Source organism: Cryptosporidium andersoni (genome assembly GCF_001865355.1).
Source record: "Cryptosporidium andersoni isolate 30847 chromosome Unknown contig_28, whole genome shotgun sequence".
In the NCBI taxonomy this organism is placed as follows: domain Eukaryota; phylum Apicomplexa; class Conoidasida; order Eucoccidiorida; family Cryptosporidiidae; genus Cryptosporidium; species Cryptosporidium andersoni.
Genome location: NW_027122853.1, coordinates 81,700 through 103,679, shown reverse-complemented (window position 1 = coordinate 103,679; position 21,980 = coordinate 81,700). Strand labels below are relative to the sequence as shown.

At 28.2% G+C, this 21,980-nt stretch overlaps 9 protein-coding genes across 9 annotated transcripts; 6 read left to right on the top strand and 3 right to left on the bottom strand.

Moving 5' to 3' along the window:
- Positions 1 to 399: 399 nt before the first annotated feature.
- cand_010850 (DNA gyrase topoisomerase A subunit family protein) lies at positions 400 to 5,343 on the top strand (the record flags this gene model as incomplete). Its single annotated transcript, XM_067211324.1, has 1 exon — positions 400 to 5,343. The coding sequence occupies one exon, from the start codon at positions 400 to 402 to the stop codon at positions 5,341 to 5,343; it is 4,944 nt and encodes a 1,647-aa protein (XP_067068173.1).
- Positions 5,344 to 5,489: 146 nt separating this feature from the next.
- cand_010860 (uncharacterized protein) lies at positions 5,490 to 5,723 on the top strand (the record flags this gene model as incomplete). Its single annotated transcript, XM_067211325.1, has 1 exon — positions 5,490 to 5,723. The coding sequence occupies one exon, from the start codon at positions 5,490 to 5,492 to the stop codon at positions 5,721 to 5,723; it is 234 nt and encodes a 77-aa protein (XP_067068174.1).
- A 100-nt stretch (positions 5,724 to 5,823) lies between these two features.
- On the bottom strand, positions 5,824 to 6,960 carry cand_010870 (YIP1 domain-containing protein; the record flags this gene model as incomplete). Its single annotated transcript, XM_067211326.1, has 1 exon — positions 5,824 to 6,960. One exon carries the CDS (start codon positions 6,958 to 6,960, stop codon positions 5,824 to 5,826), a length of 1,137 nt encoding a protein of 378 aa, XP_067068175.1.
- Positions 6,961 to 7,395: 435 nt separating this feature from the next.
- On the bottom strand, positions 7,396 to 8,937 carry cand_010880 (UDP-N-acetylglucosamine pyrophosphorylase; the record flags this gene model as incomplete). Its single annotated transcript, XM_067211327.1, has 1 exon — positions 7,396 to 8,937. One exon carries the CDS (start codon positions 8,935 to 8,937, stop codon positions 7,396 to 7,398), a length of 1,542 nt encoding a protein of 513 aa, XP_067068176.1.
- Positions 8,938 to 9,142: 205 nt separating this feature from the next.
- cand_010890 (uncharacterized protein) lies at positions 9,143 to 9,781 on the top strand (the record flags this gene model as incomplete). Its single annotated transcript, XM_067211328.1, has 1 exon — positions 9,143 to 9,781. One exon carries the CDS (start codon positions 9,143 to 9,145, stop codon positions 9,779 to 9,781), a length of 639 nt encoding a protein of 212 aa, XP_067068177.1.
- Positions 9,782 to 10,809: 1,028 nt separating this feature from the next.
- cand_010900 (heat shock protein) lies at positions 10,810 to 11,930 on the top strand (the record flags this gene model as incomplete). Its single annotated transcript, XM_067211329.1, has 2 exons — positions 10,810 to 10,818; positions 10,947 to 11,930. 2 exons carry the CDS (start codon positions 10,810 to 10,812, stop codon positions 11,928 to 11,930), a joined length of 993 nt encoding a protein of 330 aa, XP_067068178.1.
- Positions 11,931 to 13,947: 2,017 nt separating this feature from the next.
- cand_010910 (uncharacterized protein) lies at positions 13,948 to 17,163 on the top strand (the record flags this gene model as incomplete). Its single annotated transcript, XM_067211330.1, has 1 exon — positions 13,948 to 17,163. The coding sequence occupies one exon, from the start codon at positions 13,948 to 13,950 to the stop codon at positions 17,161 to 17,163; it is 3,216 nt and encodes a 1,071-aa protein (XP_067068179.1).
- A 242-nt stretch (positions 17,164 to 17,405) lies between these two features.
- On the top strand, positions 17,406 to 20,306 carry cand_010920 (acetyl-synthetase; the record flags this gene model as incomplete). The annotated part of the gene is made up of 1 exon (XM_067211331.1): positions 17,406 to 20,306. One exon carries the CDS (start codon positions 17,406 to 17,408, stop codon positions 20,304 to 20,306), a length of 2,901 nt encoding a protein of 966 aa, XP_067068180.1.
- A 121-nt stretch (positions 20,307 to 20,427) lies between these two features.
- cand_010930 (uncharacterized protein) lies at positions 20,428 to 21,741 on the bottom strand (the record flags this gene model as incomplete). Its single annotated transcript, XM_067211332.1, has 1 exon — positions 20,428 to 21,741. One exon carries the CDS (start codon positions 21,739 to 21,741, stop codon positions 20,428 to 20,430), a length of 1,314 nt encoding a protein of 437 aa, XP_067068181.1.
- Between the last annotated feature and the right edge of the window lie 239 nt (positions 21,742 to 21,980).

The window sequence follows — 21,980 nt, the reverse complement described above, 5'->3', positions numbered from 1 at the left end:
ATTAGGGGAAATCTAAGACTTTTAGATTAGTGATCATTCATATTCTTATATAATTTTTTTTTATTTTTGAATACTGTTAAGCTATATTTGGTATATATTGTTTCATTAGTTTAAACTGTAATTTTCTTGGTGAGATCATTAATATTACGAATTCCAATATTACCTGTATTATATTTGTTGGAATTAGATATATATTATCTTTTTTTACTTAATATATTATAATTATAATCCAATAATTGTAATATAACTAAAAGGATATTTCGTAATTATACATTAAATTTCGTAAAAAAATTACCGAATATTCTCTGATATTACCGGGAATTATAAAATTGGATGAAAATACCCACATAACCATATTATATTTTCTTTTTTTTCTAAAGTAGAATTTTGGGACTTGATATGTCACTATTTACTGATGAAAATAATGTAATAATTAGTAATGGTAAAGTTATGAAAAAAAGGGCTAAGACGGTTGAAGAACGTTATCAAAAAAAAACTCAAATTGAACATATTTTATTGCGTCCTGATACATATATAGGTAGTATAGAATATCATGAGCAAAGTTTGTGGGTTTGGGATGAAATAAATAATAAGATGGTATATAAATTAATAAATTATGTTCCAGGATTATACAAGATATTTGATGAAATTTTGGTAAATGCCGCAGATGTTAAGGCTAGAGAGATCTCAATGATGAATAATGAAAGATGTACCTGTATAAAAGTTGATATTAATAAGAATAATAAGAGAATTAGTATTTTTAATGATGGAGATGGGATTCCTGTTGAAATACATAAAGAATATGATGTATATGTACCAGAATTAATATTTGGCCACTTACTAACATCAGATAATTATGATGATAATGAAGATAGAGTCACAGGAGGTAGAAATGGATTTGGTGCTAAGTTAACAAATATATTTTCAACTGAATTTTGTGTTGAGTGTGCTGATTCAAATAGCTGTAGGCTATTCAAGATAACCTGGTTTGATAATATGTCAAAGAAAACTGATGCAATCGTAACTAATTATAATGGGAAATCTTATGTTAAGATAAGTTTTAAACCAGATCTTGATAGATTTGCAAATATGAGAGAATTCGATGATGATATTCTTTCGCTATTATATAAGCGTGTGTATGATATAGCAGGAACTTCTGGTGTTAAGGTATACTTAAATGGTAGTTTGTTACCTATAAAGGATTTTAAATCTTATACATTATTATATTTAAAATCAAAATATTTTAATACTCAGAATAACAATTTAAGTGAAGAGAAAATAAATAGTAACTCTCCTGATAAAGAAGATAATGAGGGAATTATTGATGAAAATAGTGAACAAGCAATAAAAGTAGCTGCTAGGACAACACGCGCAGGTAGGAATATCTTAAATAAAAAGTATGATGATAAAACTTTGTATGATGAAGATATTGATGATATTTTTGATGATGATGATGAATGGGAAGGTAATAATAGAGGAAAGCAAGGAAAGAAGAAGAACACAACAAATAAACTAACAGGAAAAATGAAGACAACTAAGGCTAGAACTGATAATGCAACTAAGCATAGTTTTTCTTTATCTCTAAATAGTATTAATGAATTAGGAAATAATGGAGCCGGACCTTTAATTATTTATGAAGATCATCCAAAGTGGGAAATTGTTATTAGTGAATCTGATGGGCAATTTCAACATGTTTCATTTGTAAATTCAATATGCACAATTAGAGGTGGTACCCATATATCATATATATTAGATCCTCTAATTGCAGCAATACTAAAAAGGGTCCAAACAAAAAATAAGGGTGGTATTGATATTAAAAACCATCATGTGAAAAGTCATATCTGGATATTTATACGTTGTTTAATAGTTAATCCATCGTTTGATTCGCAAACAAAAGAAACTCTTACTACAAAAGTAGCGAAATTTGGTTCAACGTGCCAATTATCCGAAAAGACAATTAATAGTGTTGTTAAGAGTCCAATAGTTGAAAATGTCTTAATATGGGCTCAAATGAGACAAAGTATGGAATTAAAAAAGAAAATGAAGACAAACCAAAAAAATTCAATATCAAGTCGTCTACTAGGTATACCTAAATTAGAAGACGCAAATGAAGCTGGGGGTCCAAATTCAAGAAAATGTACACTAATACTGACAGAAGGAGATTCGGCTAAGACATCTTGCTTGGCTGGCTTATCTATTGTTGGACGTGACTATTATGGAGTATTCCCATTGAAAGGAAAACTTCTAAATGTTAGAGAAGCCTCTTTTAAACAACAGATAGGAAATATAGAAATACAGAATATTTTAAAGATTTTAGGTATTAGTATTGGTATTAAATATGAAAATGGCCCAATTAATTTGAGATATGGATCACTAATGTTAATGACAGATCAAGATCATGATGGTAGCCATATTAAAGGTTTAATTATCAATTTAATACATTACTATTGGCCTAGTTTAGTTCATTTTAATGGATTTCTTAAACAATTTGTAACTCCAATTGTAAAAGCAAAAAAAGGAAATCAAGAATTGTCTTTTTTTACATTAGTTGAATATGATAAGTGGAGAAAAGAAAGTAATCCTCATGGATGGAAGATTAAATACTATAAAGGTTTAGGTACTTCGACAGATCTTGAATTTAAAGAGTATTTTACTAATATTGAGAATCACAGTATAGAATTTGACTGGTATAATGATGAAGATGATGAAGCTATTGATATGGCATTTAGTAAGAAAAGAACAGAAGATAGAAAAAAGTGGATTGAATCTTACCAAGAAGGCACATATATTGACTACTCAATGGATAATATTTGTAGGTCATTACGATACAGAGATTTTATAGATAAGGAGTTAGTATTATTTAGTAGATATGACACAGCAAGGTCTATTCCAAATGTTATAGATGGATTAAAGCCTGGACAAAGGAAAGTTTTATATTCTGTGTTTAAAAAGAAGCTGAATAATGAAATGAAAGTAGCACAATTAGCTGGTTATGTTGCTGAACATAGTGCATACCATCATGGTGAAGCTTCTTTACAGAGTACGATTGTAAATATGGCGCAAGATTTTGTTGGAAGTAACAATTTGAACTTACTTCAGCCATGTGGTCAATTTGGTAGCAGGAAAGAAGGTGGCAAGGATGCAAGTGCTGCCCGTTACATATTTACAAAATTATCTACTTGGACTCGTTATATTTTCCCAGAAGCTGATGATCCATTGTTAATATATCTGCAAGATGATGGTCAACAAATTGAACCTTTATTCTATGTACCAATCATTCCAATGGTCTTAGTTAACGGTGCTGATGGTATTGGTACTGGATGGAGTTGTTCTGTTCCAAACTATAACCCTAAAGATATCATTAATAATCTGAAAAGAGCCTTAATGGGTGATATGATGCTGCCGATGACACCTTGGTATAGATCATTTAAAGGGAAAATTACACCAATTAAACAAAAGAATAGGAGAAATCTTAGTAAAAGAAAAAATTTAACTGTTAAATTACAAGATAATAATATTGATATTTCCCATAATAATGATACAGTAAATCATACAATTACTGGTTGTTCACAGTCAGAATTAGATGAGGATCATGTAATTTTGACTATAGATCCTGATGATAATTTAGAATTAGGTGCAAACTATGAAACATTTGGGAATTGGTATAGGAAAGATGATGAAACATTAATAATTACAGAATTACCAGTAAGAAGATGGACTCAAGATTATAAGGAGTGGTTAGAATCTACATTATTACCACCTCTAAATACTCCAGAAAATGATGATATAGATCATTCATGGATAATGGATTATCGTGATAACTCATCACATGATAGTGTACATATTACAATTCGAATAAAACCTGACAAATTCACACAGGCTGAAAATGAGGGTATCGAGAAGGTATTTAAGCTTAAATCTACTTTATCTACAAGTAACATGACATTATTTGATAATAACTCCCATATAGTTCGATATGAAACTGAATTAGATATTTTGAAGGAGTTTATCCCGACAAGATTACAAATGTATGAGAAACGGAAACGATATTTATTATCTAAGCTAAATTATGAGAGAGTGATTTTGGAACAAAAAATCTTATTTTTAAACTTGGTTATAGAAGATAGGATGAAAATTAGTAACAAGTCAAGATCTATCCTAGTTCAAGAATTAAAAAAAAATGATTTAAAGTCTTTAAAGGATATACAGCTGTTGACAGAATGGAATAATTTTAAAAATGTGGTAACTGTAGATCAATTGGAAAGTAATAATTTAGATGTTGATTATAATAATGAACAAATACCTTGTGTAGATGATGAAATAAAAGAATTTGACTACTTATTGTCACTACCTCTATGGAGTCTTACAATGGAAAGAATGGACTTATTAAAGGATGAACTCAATAAAAAAATTACAGAATATAATAACCTTAAAAAAACATCTATTGAAGATTTGTGGAATAAAGAATTAGATGAATTATTGAGCGTAATTGAATGTGAGGAAACAAAAAGAGAAGTTATTGAAATGGAACATAAGAAGTTAATCCAAAAAAGAAGACTTTCTGTTGATTGGAATGACAAGAAGAGTAAAGGTAAAGAAAAAAAAAGAAAAAAGAGCAATTCTACTAAACTATCAAAATCTACATCTAAGAAATCAAATATATTTTACGATAATAGCGATGGCTACTGTGAAGATAATATAGAATATTGTTTAAATGAGGAAACAGACGAAGATTTTATTTCAATTAAAAAGACCAAATCTAAGACAAAGTCTAATAATAACAGTATCTCGCTAATTGGTGGTTTAAAGAAGAATGTGGTGAATAAATCAGTTTCTATGGATAGTAGGCCTAAATTAGGGAATACACCTAAAAATGAAGTAATCCTATCATCGGCAACTGAGGGGATTGATTCAAAACAAGATGGGAACTCTTCAAATTCACTGGAAAGTCTCTCTTTATTACAAAGATTACAACGGAAATATGGCTCTTCCAACACTCAAGGACCTAACACAGCAACTACCCTGAATGATATATTCCATCAAAATAAACAGAAAAAGATGACAATTTACTCTACAAACAAGCCAAATGAGCTTAAACCTAGCATAGATATATTAGATAATAACAAAGAGACAGAAAAAAAGAAATCCTTAAGAAGTTCCAGTAGACTAGCCGTAACAAGGAAGACAGCAGCTAAAGAAAATATTAAGATCATCAATGAGGATAAGAATGAAGATGAGGATGAGAATGAGGAAGAAGATGATGAAGTCATTCAGATAGATGAAGATGATTCAGAAAGTGAATTATTTGAAGAAGAAGATGATATAAGTGACTTCTCTGACTAATAAGAATGACATTTTAGAAAATGGCAAATAGGCTTCAATCTGGCGGTATAAATCTAAATTTTCTAATTGTTCACTAGTATGAAAACATATATTTAATTCATTTCCTTTTCTAATTATTTGTTTATATTTCACTTTTTTTATTACTTATGTCTCGTGGGAATCAGAGAGAAATTGATCGTCAACGTGCTCAAAGACGGCAGGATAAATGTGCTCCCAAGAGTGCGAAGTCAATTATTGAAGTGAAAGATAAGCTTTTAAGTATTGTTTGTAATGTATGCAAACAGTCCTTTATGTGTACAGCAAATAGATCAACCTTGGAGTTACATGTAGATTCGAAACATCCTAAATTGATCTTTTCACAGTGTTTTCCAAATGTGTAATTTTTTGAAAGGACATCCAATATATTCTTAATAGGAAATCAAGACAAATTCAATAGTAAGTTATCTGCTACTTTGACCCTCTAAATCTATAACTTTTAATTTAAAAGATAGTTACAATTGTGAAACATGCATATAATAAGGCAATTGGATAAGCTATAAGAAACCTTTGGTGTTTCAATGACACGGTCAATTCGAAAAATCTGGAAGCTGTAATTGTACTCCACATATTAAAAAATATAGCTATTGAAATCCCAATTTTACTGCGTAATGAATATATTACAGAAATACCAGCTAATAATACAATAGGTAAAAGTGAATATCCAAGTATAGACATTGTAGTATATAAATCAATACTTTGTTTATTGCTCATTATATTTAATAGAATATATGTCCCTAAACAGCTTAATATTCCAATCCCATAGATATATCCGAAATGTATCTTTCCTGCCAATAATAAACAAAATCCTAAGCATCCAATTAGTAAAATAGGACCTGCCATATCCCACTCCATTCCATTCATATTATTCTGAAACAATATCACGCACTTTATATAGTTCCAAATATTTGTAGGATTAATTCCTAGCTCTTCCAACAATGGGGGCTCATCATCTATATATAAATCATCATTTTCAAAACCGGAATTATTCTGTTCACCAGAATTTATTCCATTAGAGGACCAAAATGAAGGCTTCATAAAGGAGGAGAGTGTCGAGATTATGGATGAATTACCTCCTGACGAAATATTATAAGATGTTGTTTGCTTTGTATATGAATTAAAGGACGACATTTGACCTGAAGGTATTGTAGGTACTGTAGAATCCATAGTAATTGTAGTTGGAGTTTGCAAATTAGACGATGGTGTATTCCCAGGATTGTTTACTATTTTAGAGATATTAAATGGACTAGTTATTGGATAATTACTATGAGTAGCTTGTTGAGATATTGTATTTGAAATATCCCTAATACCTTCACCTTGTGCAAGAGGTTGATTTGAGAAGTAAGTACCATGACTCAAATGTCTGTATTGTTGATTGTATTGATTTTGATTATAGTAGTTAGGCTGATTTGGATATTGATAAGATTCATGTGTTTGAGATATAGGCATATTACCAAGCCTATTAATATTCACATTATAACCCCTATTTAACTCCTCTTCCTCCGTCTTCATCTTATTTGCTGTATAAAATTGCAGTGAATTTATTTCAGCCATTTTCAGTATTGCTTGTCCCTTAAACATACAGTAACCCTAAAGTATATGAAAAATATATTTAGCGCTAAAAATATAGCGCGTGTATTAGTTATTTTTAGATTGTGATTATTAGTATTATACTTTAACACTTTCAATACTTAAAAAAAAAAAGATAATTACTTTGTCTCAGACATATTTAAATTAACTTCTAGTGATTTTAGATCCATAAATAGATCCTTAATGAGAGATTCTCTACCTTAAAAAGATTGTTAATAGTACTAAAATTCTAAGTAACCAAAAAATTATACTAATTGTAAATGAAGTTTCAAGAAATGGAGTAAAAAGTCTACAAAAAAAAATACTCCAGTATAATATATCAAACATAATATAAAGAAAGAAAAAACCACAAATATCTACACTAGAAAATCTTGTCTATATTTACAATACATTATAATCTAGTCATATATCCAAATATATTCGAAATTATTCAGAAATTTCAACATACTCTTGATCAAAAATCTGCATTTTCAAATGTTCAAGACCTTCACCAGAATATGAAACTAATGGTGATATTTCAACATATTTCACACTATTACAAATAACTGAATTAACCCTTAATAAAAAGTCTCTATATAATTCAGACATAATCTTTTGACAATTAGTAGGTGTATCTTGTCCAGTAGAACTCTTAATAGGTGCAAATTCATCAGATCTTAATACTTCCAATCCATAAACTTTATTTGCAAATTTAAAACAATCAAAAATAAAAAGTTCTAATTTAACTCCATTCACATCCTTAGGTTGTATAATCTTGTTAGTATCCAAATCATAAAATGGAATTTTTTTAATAGCTTGATGATAAACAAATTCTTTGTCTCCCATTTCCTCTACAAAGGTTAATTTCATATTATGGATAGCTATACTACCATGACTAAATACCATTTCCCCAGTATCCTCATTTATAGAGTTATTTATTTCATCTCCCATTTCTGTATATTCTACAATACATGGCATTAATAATTTACAATCTTCTGATGATGTATTCATAACATTTTTATTTATCTTTTGAGCTAAACATCCAACTTTTTCTAAAGGATCAAGACGAGCTACAGTCTTAGTTGCAATATCTAAATTAAAAGTGTGAGAATATCCTATAAATAATGGATCAGCAATTTTACATAGAGGATTATCAACAGTTGAAATAAAGATATATTCAATACCTCTTCTTTTCATATCTTTAATAATACCTTGTTCCTTCATACTAGCAAAAATTCCTCCATTCCCATTAGGAGATTTATTTATAGTTGAAATATTAGAGAGCATTAAACTCTTTGACTTTATATCAATACATGGTAACATAAATTGCTTAAATAAAATGATATTTTCTTCTTTTAACCCAAAATTTTTGTTTAATTTAAAAAATTCACTTATTGCAGAGTAATTTGAAGAAGATGTCATAATGTATAATGGAATTTTATTCTCATCAGCTTTGCAAATCCTTGTTAAACATATAATTCGTTCACACATTATCTGAAATAAGCTTTTCTTACTAACAATACCAATAGGATATGTTCCTTTTGGTCCATTCCATCCAAGTCTTGTCCCATCACCTCCCGACATTATTACAATCCCAACTTTACCACTTTTAATTAAGTCAATACCTTCTTGGTAAATATAATCATAAATACCTTTTGGGATTGTTCTAATATCTGTTATTAAACATCTCTCATCTTTTATGCTCTCTTTTGTAATTTCTATACATTTCTTTGCTTGTTCTATAGTATTACATTCTTCCCATACAATCCTTTTTGGAGGAATAAGGTGATATTTTTCTGACATATTAGTCTTAGATATTTCATATATATTCATCAAATAATCTATATCAATGGACGACAGATCATCTAAAAGTTTACAATATTCTTCAACCCTATTTTCATCATTTTTTAATTTTTTTAAATACCAAGCTAATTTTTCCATCTCATTATTTAATAGACATTTGTAAATTGTATCAAATCTATGCATCATTAATTTTCAAATACTTAATTATTCAGAAATAGTATTTATACTTTATGTAATAGAATAGGTAAGACTACTCAATTGTAAAATACTATTAGTTAATTCATAGCGGTAGACAGAAGTCTTAATGTTTAGTAATAGTGACCTCACTATTATGTTTTTTATATTTATAAAATATTCAGACTATTTATTTTATTTCTATGAATTATTATTTATGAATCTAGAGGTACTTTTTGTAGGTTACTGTGAAGAACTAGAATCATATCTAGATGATTCTGAAAATGAATTAAAATCTCTAGAAAATAAAAGTATAGATGAAATTAACAATAAGAAACCAACATTTCAGGCATTAATATCTTCAATTAAGGCTTTATATTCAATAATTGAGGTAGAAATTGATTTAATGACATCAGATAAACGAAGTGAAAATCAGATGAAGTTAACAAAGTACAGGCAAAGATTTAATATATTACAAGAACAGATAGAAAGTTTACAATTGGGAGATTTAGACATGTTGAATATTATACCTAATACTAAAAGTGAATTAATTACAGACAAGAATTTATCTATAAAGACTCACTACAATACTAGGAGACAAAGTAATAATAAAGTTATACCTTTACACTCAAATATTCAAAATAAAGATTCAAAATTAGTCGAGGAATATTTATTACAGAGTAGACGTTTGCTAGAAGAAACAGATAGATATGGTCAACAAGTTTTAATGAATCTTAATACACAACGTGAACAACTACAAGGTAGCAATAATAGACTTTACAAGATATCCCAAACATTAGAAAGTTCTTCACAAGTTCTAGATAAAATGACTAAATGGTGGTATAAACTTATATAGAAATTAAACAATCTTCTTCTTTTATTTCTTATTAGAAATTCTCTTACTAATATTAATGAGTAAGTTTCTTCATCTAATTTATACATAAGATTAGTGCTATATATTAAGATATTTATATATATTAAAGCAAATATGAATAGTAATTATATACTTATATTTAGAAATATTTTATAAAGTGAAATGATAAAATATAACATTTAAATGTTTGTAAATTATAATATTATTAATAATTTACTATAAATATAAACTGTTGATAATTATTTATATCTATTTAACAATTACAACAATTAAGTTATATGAACTTTACTACTACCAAAGTTACTAAATTCTAATTAAATAACAAAAAGTACTAAATATATTAATTATATATTAAAAATATAACACATACCCCTTTCTCTATTTGTAATTTTCTGTTTCAGTACCCAACACAAAACCTTATCTATTTTATATTAAGATACTTCAGTATTTTTAAAGTATATAGTATTTAACAATAGTGAGTGGTATTTTTTAACTCCATATTAGATATAATAAGTAAAGATATGAGATATAAAAATTAAATTTATATATGTTTAATATAGAACTTTAATATTTCCATTGACATCCACAGTTTTAGAGAAATTTTTATATAAAACCTATTTAATATTAGGTAATATTACAATGATAATATTGAAAAATAGTAGCTTATTATCTACTATAAATCAGATGAAAATTCAGATCATATATTACAAGACTTATGAATTTTCAGAGTATAATAAATAAATAATAAGATATTACATACAGGGACAAATATAAATAATGATCTAATACATATTTAAAATAAACATGAGTCTACTAGGTCTACTACTGCCTCTTCTTAAATAAACATTTTACCGCCAAAATGAATATTTTTTGATGTATACCGATTGGAGGTATCGAGTTTGGGCGGTTTAAATGTTATATTGGCTATGAGATATTAGTATTTTAGATAAAGTTTACAAATATAATATAAAATAAGGAATTAAAGATATTACTTATTAAATTTAAGTACAATGGGTAAGGTAAGTCAATTTGAAGTTCATTATATTTTCCATGTTTATATTTTGGAATATAACCTATTTTTGTTTTATATTTCCCAAATATGGATATTATATTGTTTAGAACTAAAATTTACATTTGATGCCTTTAGGATTATTACAAAACATTGGGAATATCAAAAGATGCAACAGATCAGGACATTAAACGAGCTTATAGGAAGTTGGCTGTGAAGTATCATCCAGATAAGCAAACAAATTCTAGTCCTGAAGCTAAAAAGAAGGCAGAAGAAATGTTTAAGGAATTAGGTGAGGCTTATGAGGTACTTAGTGATAAAGAGAAACGAAGTATATATGATCAATATGGTTCCGAAGGTCTACAAGCTGGAATTGGAGGTAACGGTGCTGGAGGAGCTGGAATGGGTAGTGGTATTTTCATAGATCCGAATGAAATATTTGCAAGATTCTTTGCATCGGATCGTGCTGGTACATTTGGAGATGATGATAGTGGTTCATTTTTCTTCAGTGGACCAGGAGGTGTATTTAGGCAAGTACACATAAATACTGGAGGTCATGGTCCAAAAGGAAACTCTAGGCAAGCTCCAAAATCTCATGAAGTACCTCTAATGGTTACACTCGAAGAACTATATGCAGGGAAAAGAAAGAAGATAAAGGTAACTAGAAAAAGATTTGTTGGAAATAAAGTTAGGAATGAAGAAAATATAGTAGATGTAGATATTAAACCTGGTTGGAAGGATGGCACAAAGTTGACATATTCTGGAGAGGGTGATCAAGAAGCTCCAGGAACAACTCCGGGTGATTTAGTGCTTATAATACAGACTAAATCTCATCCACGTTTTGCTAGGGATGATTGTCACTTAATTATGAAAGTTCCAGTACCTCTTGTCCGTGCCTTAACAGGCTTTACTTGTCCAGTAATTACACTTGATAATAGAAATTTACAAATACCAATACAAGAAATTGTTAATCCTAAGACAAGAAAAATAGTACCTAATGAAGGCATGCCAATTAAGAACCAACCTGGACAGAAAGGAGATCTAATTCTTGAATTTGATATAATATTTCCAAAAAGTTTGACTCCAGAGAAAAAGAGACTTATTAAAGAAGCATTAGAGTAACAATTATTAGTAATTAATTATCTTAGATTCCTAAAATTTTGAAACATTAAAATATCCTCTTTTATAAATGGTTGTCTTTAAATTATCTAGATTTCTAAAGTTATTTGATTTTTTTGAGTAATTTTTAGTTTCTTGTTATATAAACTTGTACTTATATACTGATTTCCTAGATAGATGTTATAAAAAAAGTAAATTCAAACGATTACTTTTTGTATCAAATTTCTTTTCAAATTCAAGATGTTTCTATTGTTAGGTTTTTAATACTACAATATATATTTTATACAATCAAGTAATAAAGTTAACTTTTTTTCCTATTAATACCAAAAAATAAGTTAACTCATTTTCTAATACCAACATTTGGAATAAGTTTAATAATCAACTTGAAGAATTTTATACTTAACAATTGAGTATTAAAACTTTTTGCTTACACTTTAAAATATTAATTAAACTAAACATGATTTTGATATAATTTGATATTTGTTAAGCTAATATTAAAGATTTATAATAAATATTTTATTATTATCCTTGGAGAATTTTCTTATTATGAACTCATCACTACTTTATGGAATGTGTTCTGTACGAATACTTTACTGATCTTGTTTGAGTCTACTAATATATGTATACTCTTATTAGCACAATTAATATTTCTGTGATTTTAATTTATAATAAAAGATTACTAATCCTTAAGTTGAACACTTTTTTTTATTCTTAAAGAAATGGATTGTAGTGCTATTCCCGAGAAAGAATTCTGTAGCCAAAATGCTCAACTTATATAAAAATTATTAGGAGTTTCTTAAATACTATATTTTTTCAAGTTAAACAAAAATTTTAATTTATAGGCAAAAGAATATGAAAATCAAACTATATAGGATTCTTTAAACTATAAGCTCATCAAACATATTTCAATTAGCTAATAAAAATGATCAAATACTATTTTAAATATTAAACTTAAATCTGAACTTTGAGATAAAAATTAAAAGTCTGTGATATCTTTTTAGCATTTGATAGCTTGTACCTATAGAAGTAAAATAATTTAAAAGCTCACTATATAACTATTTTATTTGGTTATGGATTATATTTCAAAATAATATAATATAAAAGGTAAAAATTAAGTATTTAAATTATATAATAATTAATTTTATCCTACATATACAAAGGTTTTATCTTCATACTATTATTTGAAAAATTTATAGTAGGAAATATAAATTTCGTTGTATTTTAAATAGCTATCCTACTGGGATTTATACTATTATATCTATTATATAACACACAAAAATAATTTTTTAAAGGATATACCATTATTATTTCACTTCTTATGTTATATTTATTATGTTTATGTAAAATAAAAAAATAATATTGTATTACAATATATGTTAATCACTTGTAAAATACTAGCAAATATTATTAACGAATTTAATTTATAAAATTTATGTAAATTAAGTGTTAATTATATCTTTAGTGTTAATTCATCAGTGTTAATATTTGATCAAATTTAAATTGTTAAGTTATTGCTATTCATACATCTTGATTTAAATATAAAATTAAAATATCTAACTATTAACTGTAGATCAAATCTAGATAATAAAAGTTCTAAACTTACTTTATAAATTAGTTATAGTAAATAATTTATTTGTAGGATAGATGTTCAATTTAAGTATATATCTCTGGTACTTTTACTATAATATGTCCTATTTTTGGAAATAAATGTATGCAATATCTAAATTTGATATAATAACAAAATTCTTGAAATATTATGACTAAGATCTCTAATGTTTACAATATAATGATATTTTAGCTTGTTTTGGTTTGGTAAATTTAATTATAGTCTTGTTTTACATAAAGATGCACAACACTACTTTAAACATCCACACAAGTCTGTCTACTAGGCGGGTATAGTCTTTTTATTGTATCCGATACCTAGTAGGTCTAAATTAGGGTAAGTCAAAGTTAGACTACTAGGAAATAATATTTACAATAATTTTAAATGAATTGATAGTTATTACTAAATAATAATGAGATGGTAGTTAAAATGTCTACTGATTTCAAGAAACCAAAGCTTCGTATTGGCTATAAGAAACCAACTCCTACGAACTTGACTAACCCTAATATTAGGAGCAAGAAAGTACAAATTCTGAAGCAAAGTATTTTGAAGTCAAATGATACAGATAATACTAATAATAAAATTTTATTTTTGAATGAATGTCTGAGCTGTTTAACACATCATAATGATAATTCTAGAAGAGCAGCAGCTGCTTCTCTAATAGATATTACCAACAAATATCCAAAACTTATTGAAGAACATATGGACAAAGTTATGATATCAACATCTAATTGTTGGGTAGATCATGACTCAAGTATAAGGAAATATGTTCGACAATTTATATTGAAATTATTATGCAGTGAAAAAATTTCAAGATTATCTCCATTTAGTTCTCTTCTATGTATGCAAATCCGAGGAACTCTATGCCACTTTAGAAACGATGTTAGAATTGATGGTTTAAATTTTTTGAAAGATTTTATATCTTTGAATTTAGGTAGTTATAAATTTAAGTTTCACTCCCTTGAATCAATCCTAGAGTGGGCACCACTTGTATGTAAGATAGCATCATCAGCATCATTTGGAATATCTATAGATTTTATGTATATTTCAATATTTACAATTAGAGAGTTGATATATGAGATAACTTCTGAATCTGCAGTTTACATTAAGCTGAAATCTGATAAATATGAAAATATTTTACAATGTTTAGCAAACTTATATGAAACAATAGTCAATATCTTATTCAATATTATTAATTTAAGGAGACAAAGTACATATTTTTATTCTAAGTCAAATAAGAGTCAGAATGAATTTAATTTTAATTCGTCAAAACACCGCTATAATATATCTGAAGTTCCAAATATACCAATTTGTGTTCCGCATGATAGGGATTCATTGTTTACATTCCTTGGTTGTTTATGCTTGGATAGCTTATCATGTATTTTACAATATAATCATATAATTGAGGTACATAATTTGAAGCAGAATATTGTTGATATTATTAAGAAGATAAATCTTATGCATGAAACTTTGGAAAGTGAGATTCCTAATGAAAAAGTGATTATCTCACTATCCGTAATTGAAAAGATCCTTCTCTTACGTTTATCTTTATTATACCAATTAAAGTTAATTGAGAAATCAGATATCGATACTATATGTAAATTGGCTACTGAATGTCTACAAATATATAATATATTCATTAGAAATTCACTACATTTTGATGAATTATTGATAAATAGTGAATCCTTTGTTTCAAATAATATTGTGAATATAATATTAAATAGAAGTATAGAAATAATGATAAGGAGTGAAATAGACAAAGAATTAATTCGTGGTATACTTTCTCCAGCTAAATGCATTTCAATAACAATACTTTCTATAATATTAGACTTAAAGGAGTTATTAGATTCTGAAAAATTGTTCATACCTAATAATTCAGAAGTGGATATTGAACTTAGTTCAGTTATGAAATTTGAATTAAATAGAGATTTGGATAAAATTTTTTTAAGTATAGATTCTGACAGTAATATAATACCTTCAATACAGCTGTATAAACTTAAATGGATATTTCATTACATGATAATGGGATATTCTGGTAGATGTGAGGATTGGATTGATGAGAATAATAATCCACGAATTTCAATTTTTAAAAGTCTAATAGTAATGCCAATTATTGGGCATAAAATTGGTTTTAAGACTTTAAATGACAATATTGCTTGTGAAAATAATACATTAAATCATTGGTATGGATTTGAAGTAATAATGTCATTATTTGAAGTACGTATAAGTAATTTGTACAGTAAAACATTTTACAAATATGACAAAGAAATGGAATTACAAATAGTCCGATTATGGATTTCAAATATTCCCCAGATGATATATATACTATACCAAGTATCTGTAGCCAGCATTAAAAGTAAACCTACAAATATAATATGTGCATTATCTAGAATTCTTGAGCTATATATTAAACGTCAAGTTCCAGTCGAATTACCAATTGAAGATCTAACTACCAAAGTTTGTAAGGGACTCATACCTTTCCTGGTGGGTTCATCATCCAATACAAAATCATTTGGAATGAATAGTACACCTTTAGCATGTATCCCATTTTCTTATCAAAAAGCTCTAATTTCAACAATTACTGAGTGGCCAATTATACCAATTAAATTCATTAAAATTCTTTTAAATAAAGTCATTGAAGACATAAACAATGGTACAAATTTAGAAATATCAGTGTTGATCATTCAAATATTGATAATAAATTCAAAATTTGAAGTATTATCATTCGAACAAAGATTTAGTATTATTATAACAATACTAAAGCAGTGTAATTTTTACTATGAAGACTCAAGGTTAATCTTACGTTCTATAGCTGAAAATATTACACATCTTGCTTTTGATATTTTTGGATATCCTATTCTACAAAAAACAAGTGAAAAATTATCTAATTTAACTATACAAACTAATTTAATTTCAAAGTGGATCCTTCCATTATTTAAAAAAATAAAATGTGAGGATTGTTATAATACCCAAATAATTCAAAATTTTTGCATATTTTATTGGTATATTTTATTCTTAACAGTACCTATTAATGACAATATAACTATTAATTATAGAAATTGTGATCATTATGTAATCAAATATAAAAATATAAATAGTTTTTGGGATCAAGTACTCAATATTATTACTGAATACTTCTCTATTGATACAGATAAACTTTTTCTAATCTCATCTGTATCTCACAGCTTTCAGTTGAATCTTCACAACTTATTTTTGGGAGATATTAGGGAATGGAAAATTTCTGGTTTAAAGATTTTTGTCAATGACTTAGATGAACTTTTATATATACTAAAACCTTCCTTTTTTATTCTAGAATTATCCTGGAGATCCTATCTAGCTCTGTTACCAGATTTAGAAGACCCAACTGGTGATTTTGTCAAAATATCCTTTATAAATTCAACCGCATCAATTTTAAGAAATATTACAAAGCACCCTTTTCAAAAAAAAACGAATTTTAGCTCTCTTTTTAGTTTTACTTGTTTCTGGTGGCTATTTAGATCACTTTTCCCCTTTAATAGTGACTGGGATCCAATTTTAAATAATATTTCCTCATCACTTGAGGATTTACCCTTCTCTGATATTTTATATATTTGTAATTTCTTTAGGGATCAGTTAAAGAAATCTATATTGTAATTCAGGTAAATTATTCATTTTTTTTCTACACTTTGTAATCTTACACGTGATTCCACATTTACATTGCATGCAGAAGCATTATTCATTACTTTTAGAGTATAGAAGTATCGCAAAAGTGTTAGTTATAAATATTAATTTTTTTTTCTTAAATTAACTATACTGTCCATACACTTTCTTATGAAATTGTATAATAGTATATAATTGCATTAACGCATTTATGATACTGAGAATCCACAAATAAAATGGCTAAAGTTTATGACCCATTACAAAGCTATTTATGTTCAAATTATGAAAGATCTTCAATGAATTGTTTGTTTGAGCCAAGAACAATAGCTTTAGTAGGTGCAACAGAAAGAAAATTTAGTGTTGGGAGAGCACTATTTTTAAATATGATACAACAGCATCTAGAAGATGTTGTTGAAGATTCACATTTTAATTATACAGTTTATCCAGTAAATCCAACAAGAAAGGAGTGTTTTGGTAAGAAATGTTATGATTCTTTACTTAATATCCCAGACGTAATAGATTTAGTGGTTATTGTCACACCAGCTAAGACTGTATTGGGAATTGTACAAGAATCAGCAAAAAAAAAAGTACCAGCAATTTTAATTATATCATCAGGTTTCAAAGAATCTGGACCTGAAGGTATTGATAGAGAAAAGGCAATTTTAGATATTGCCAAGAAGAATGGGATAAGAATTTTAGGGCCTAATTGTTTAGGATTTATGAATGTAGCATATAACCTGAATGCAACATTTGTTAATTGCATGGTATGTAGGGGAACAACTGCATTTCTTTCTCAGAGTGGAGCTTTATGTGCTGCTGTTTTAGATTGGGCTGTAAAAGTGAAGATTGGATTTTCAACTTTTGTTTCAGTGGGTAGTATGTCTGATATTGATTGGGGAGATCTAGTGGACTATCTCGGACATGACCCAAATACTAAAAGTATTCTCATGTATATAGAATCTATTGGAAATGCAAGAAAATTTTTGTCAGCAGCAAAGGAAATTGCTATATCTAAACCTATTATTGTAATAAAGGCTGGAAAAAGTAGAGCAGCTTGTAAAGCTGCTGCTTCTCATACAGGATCACTAGTTGGGAATTATGATGCTTTTATTTCAGCAATGAAGCGTATTGGAGTTTTAGTAGTTGATACTATTGAGGAATTATTTAACTGTGCATTAGTACTTAACAAAATGCCACACCCAAAAGGTCCAAAGCTATTAATTTTAACTAATGCAGGTGGACCTGCAGTGATAGCTGCTGATGCCCTAGATATAAGTGGTGGTGAGCTATCAATACTTCCAAATTCTATAATAGATCGTATAGATCAAATTGCATCACCTGGTTGGTCAAAGTGTAATCCAATTGATATACTTGGTGATGCTACCCCACAAGATTATGTAAATATCTTAAAAATATTAGGTAATGAAGAAGTTGGTGATGGCTTGCTTATAATTCTCTCTCCGCAGGATATAACTAACCCAACCCAAGTTGCGGAATTAATAATTCCAATAATAAATAAAATCAAAGAGAAGATACCAGTAATTTGTTCTTGGATGGGAGCTAATGAGGTTGCGATGGGACAAGAAATTCTTGTTAAAGGCGGAATCCCAGAGATAAGTAATCCAGATACAGCAGCTCAAACATTTGCACTTATATGGTGTCATGCAAAACACCTGAGGGAAGTATATGAAACTCCACATTTAGAAGATGTTAAAACATTATTACCAAAAGCAAAAGAAACGGCATTATCACTTATAAAATCAGCATTATCAAGAGGCCTTTTAACCCTGGGTGAGATAGAGTCTAAACAAATTTTGAAAGCTTATGGACTACCAGTTAATGAAACATTCACATGTACTACTGAAGAAGAAGCTATAAAAGTAGCCCAGAAAATTGGTTATCCTGTTGTATGCAAGCTATATTCACATATATTTACACATAAATCAGATATAGGTGGTGTATTCTTAAATATAAAAAGTGATGATGAATTACGTGAAGCATATAAAAGTATCAAATACAATGCTTATTCAGCAGGATCATATACAAATCAAGATGAAGTTTTTAGTGGAGTTACAATTGAGACAATGTTATCTGGTCAAATATTGGAACTAATAATTGGAAGTATTACAGATTTGCAAATGGGTCCATTAATATTATTTGGTACAGGTGGAATATATGTCGAGATACTTAAAGATACTGCCATAGCATTACCACCATTAAATGATACGCTAGCTAAGCATCTAATGATGAGAACAAAAATATACAAGGCTTTTGGATGTAGTTCAAAACGATTCCCATATGTAAGCATCGATGAGCTAGCACTTATACTTACTAGGTTTAGTAACATGGTTGTTGATCTATCGTGCTATGTGTTAGAGTGTGATATAAATCCGTTATGTATTAGTATTAAAAATGACCAACATAGTACTAATACATTATTTCCAAACAACATTAGTGTACTTGATGCAAGGTTTATACTACGCTCGTCAATATTAGATACAAGTCCACTAGTAGTAAGGCCATACCCAAAAGAGTATATATGGACATATAAAATACAAACTTCAAGCAAATCACTATCATCTGCAGTAAACGATCATACATTACTAATTAGGCCTATTCAAGCAGCAGATGAACCAAAAATGGTAGAATTTCATAAACAACTTTCTACAGAAAATATTAAAAAACAATATGTCCCAGATGTGTCATTTACAGATTTAATTGCACATCAAAGGTTAATAGCCATATGTTGTGCAGATTACGACAGAAGTATATCATTAGTAGCTATTTCAGAAGATGAGTGCATATTTGGTATTGTTAGAATGCATAAATTACCTGCAAGACCGAACAGAGCTGATATCCGGATTGTTGTAATAAATAAATATCAAGGCTTAGGCATAGGTAGATTTCTACTTACAAAGGCTGTTGATGTTGCTGAAAGTGAAGGTATTGAAGTACTTTCCGCCCATGTTCTAGATGAAAATATTGGGGCATTAAAAGTACTTAGACAACTAGGGTTCTCGATGGAAAGAGTTGACGAGTATTATTATTGTCAATTAATATTAACCGACATAAGACATACAAATACTCAGATAACATTACCAGGTGTTACATTAGCAAGCCCTCATAAAATTATGTAAATTCAGACTTTATCACTATTAATATTGCTAAGGGTTTATACATAAAACCTCCTACTTTACTAAACAAATCATCTAGTAATAAATAAAAATTGATTTGTAACTTAGATCCCACCTTCTTTAATTATAACTCATCTTTATTATTTGATATTCTAGAACCACTTGCTGCACGTTTTGTAAAGGTTGGTAATTTCTGTCCTGGGATGTTAATAAAACGAGCATCCCCACCCATAACCTTATCTAATAAATCTTTAATAGTATCTTTATTGGCTATTTGTAATTCTCCTTGAAGATCTTTTGGAAGTAAAGTAAACTTCAATCTCTTGTTTGTTCCAAGGATTACAGCTGAAGGTAATTTAATTTGTTCATCACTCCCCTTAAATAATTTGTAAAATTCAGTTTCAATTGAAACATCCATCCACATCCACCTAAAATTGATACCTCTACCAGATATATGAGGTGTAAATAATTCCTTTAATTCCTCTAGCATAGTTTGTTCATCACTTGTAAGTTCTCCATTCTTAAGATAAATTACACAGAATGTCTTATGCCTACTACAAATATCCCCATATGATAACCCTGTCAATTCAGGAATACTTTGTTCAAGCCATGGTCTAGCCAATACACTTTGTGATCCATCATGATCTGAAAAGCCACCTCCCATCACAAAAGTCTCTGCATATACATTTAAATATTCAAATAATGATACAAATTCAATTTTACCCTTGTAAACTTCAGGTTTCTTAAATTCACTTTTATATACCATAATATGAGGAAATTTGTTTATTTTATATTTTTTCGAAATACTTATAGAATTTTCATTAGTAGAGCAATTTGGGATAAAGCCAAATAACAATTTCTTGTCAAACTCATTTGCTAGTGCATGTATTATAACTGGAGGAGTTGATTTTTCACTAAATATTAAAACTTTAGGTACTGAAATATGTATAGTTAAAAATTCTTCAATTTTCACTAACTTTGCTTCCTTATCATTTACAGAACTCAAGGTAGTAACTTTATCTTTGGGTACAAACCTTAAAACTTGATTTTTAAAAGATTTCTCATTTTTATCACCAATATATTCAAAATTTGGAATTGGTAAAACTGGATATATTATTAATTTACCAAGATAACCCTGTTTCTCACAAAATTTTTTAAATTCTGTACAATTTATAGCTGTAACTTTAATAATACCCTTAAGTTCTTTTGCAGCAGTATTATACCAATCCAACAAATTACTCACACTATCCTTATCATTGGAATTGTAAAAAAAGACAGTGACAACATAATTTTTACGAAGTTTACTAAGCATAGTATCAAAATTTGAAGAAGTCAAAATCTGTATATCATGTTGCATGGGATCCAAAACACCGGTACTAGCAATGCATGCAGTACACATAGCAAGGAGAATTGCAGCAATTTTCTTTATTTTCAGCATATTTAAGGAAAAAGTTATTTTGGAGTTATTTTTTCAACAGAACAATACCCTACACAGGTCCATGTGGCAAATAAATACCCCTCTTATTGCGCTCTCTTTTAAATGTTAGCTCAGAAACTATAAAGAACCCGGGTATTTTTGGCTCAAGAATCTATTCAATAATAAATATTATGTAATATCCCAAAGTAGAAAAAAAAGGAACAAGACAAGACTGAAACTAGATTCTATTTAAACATTTA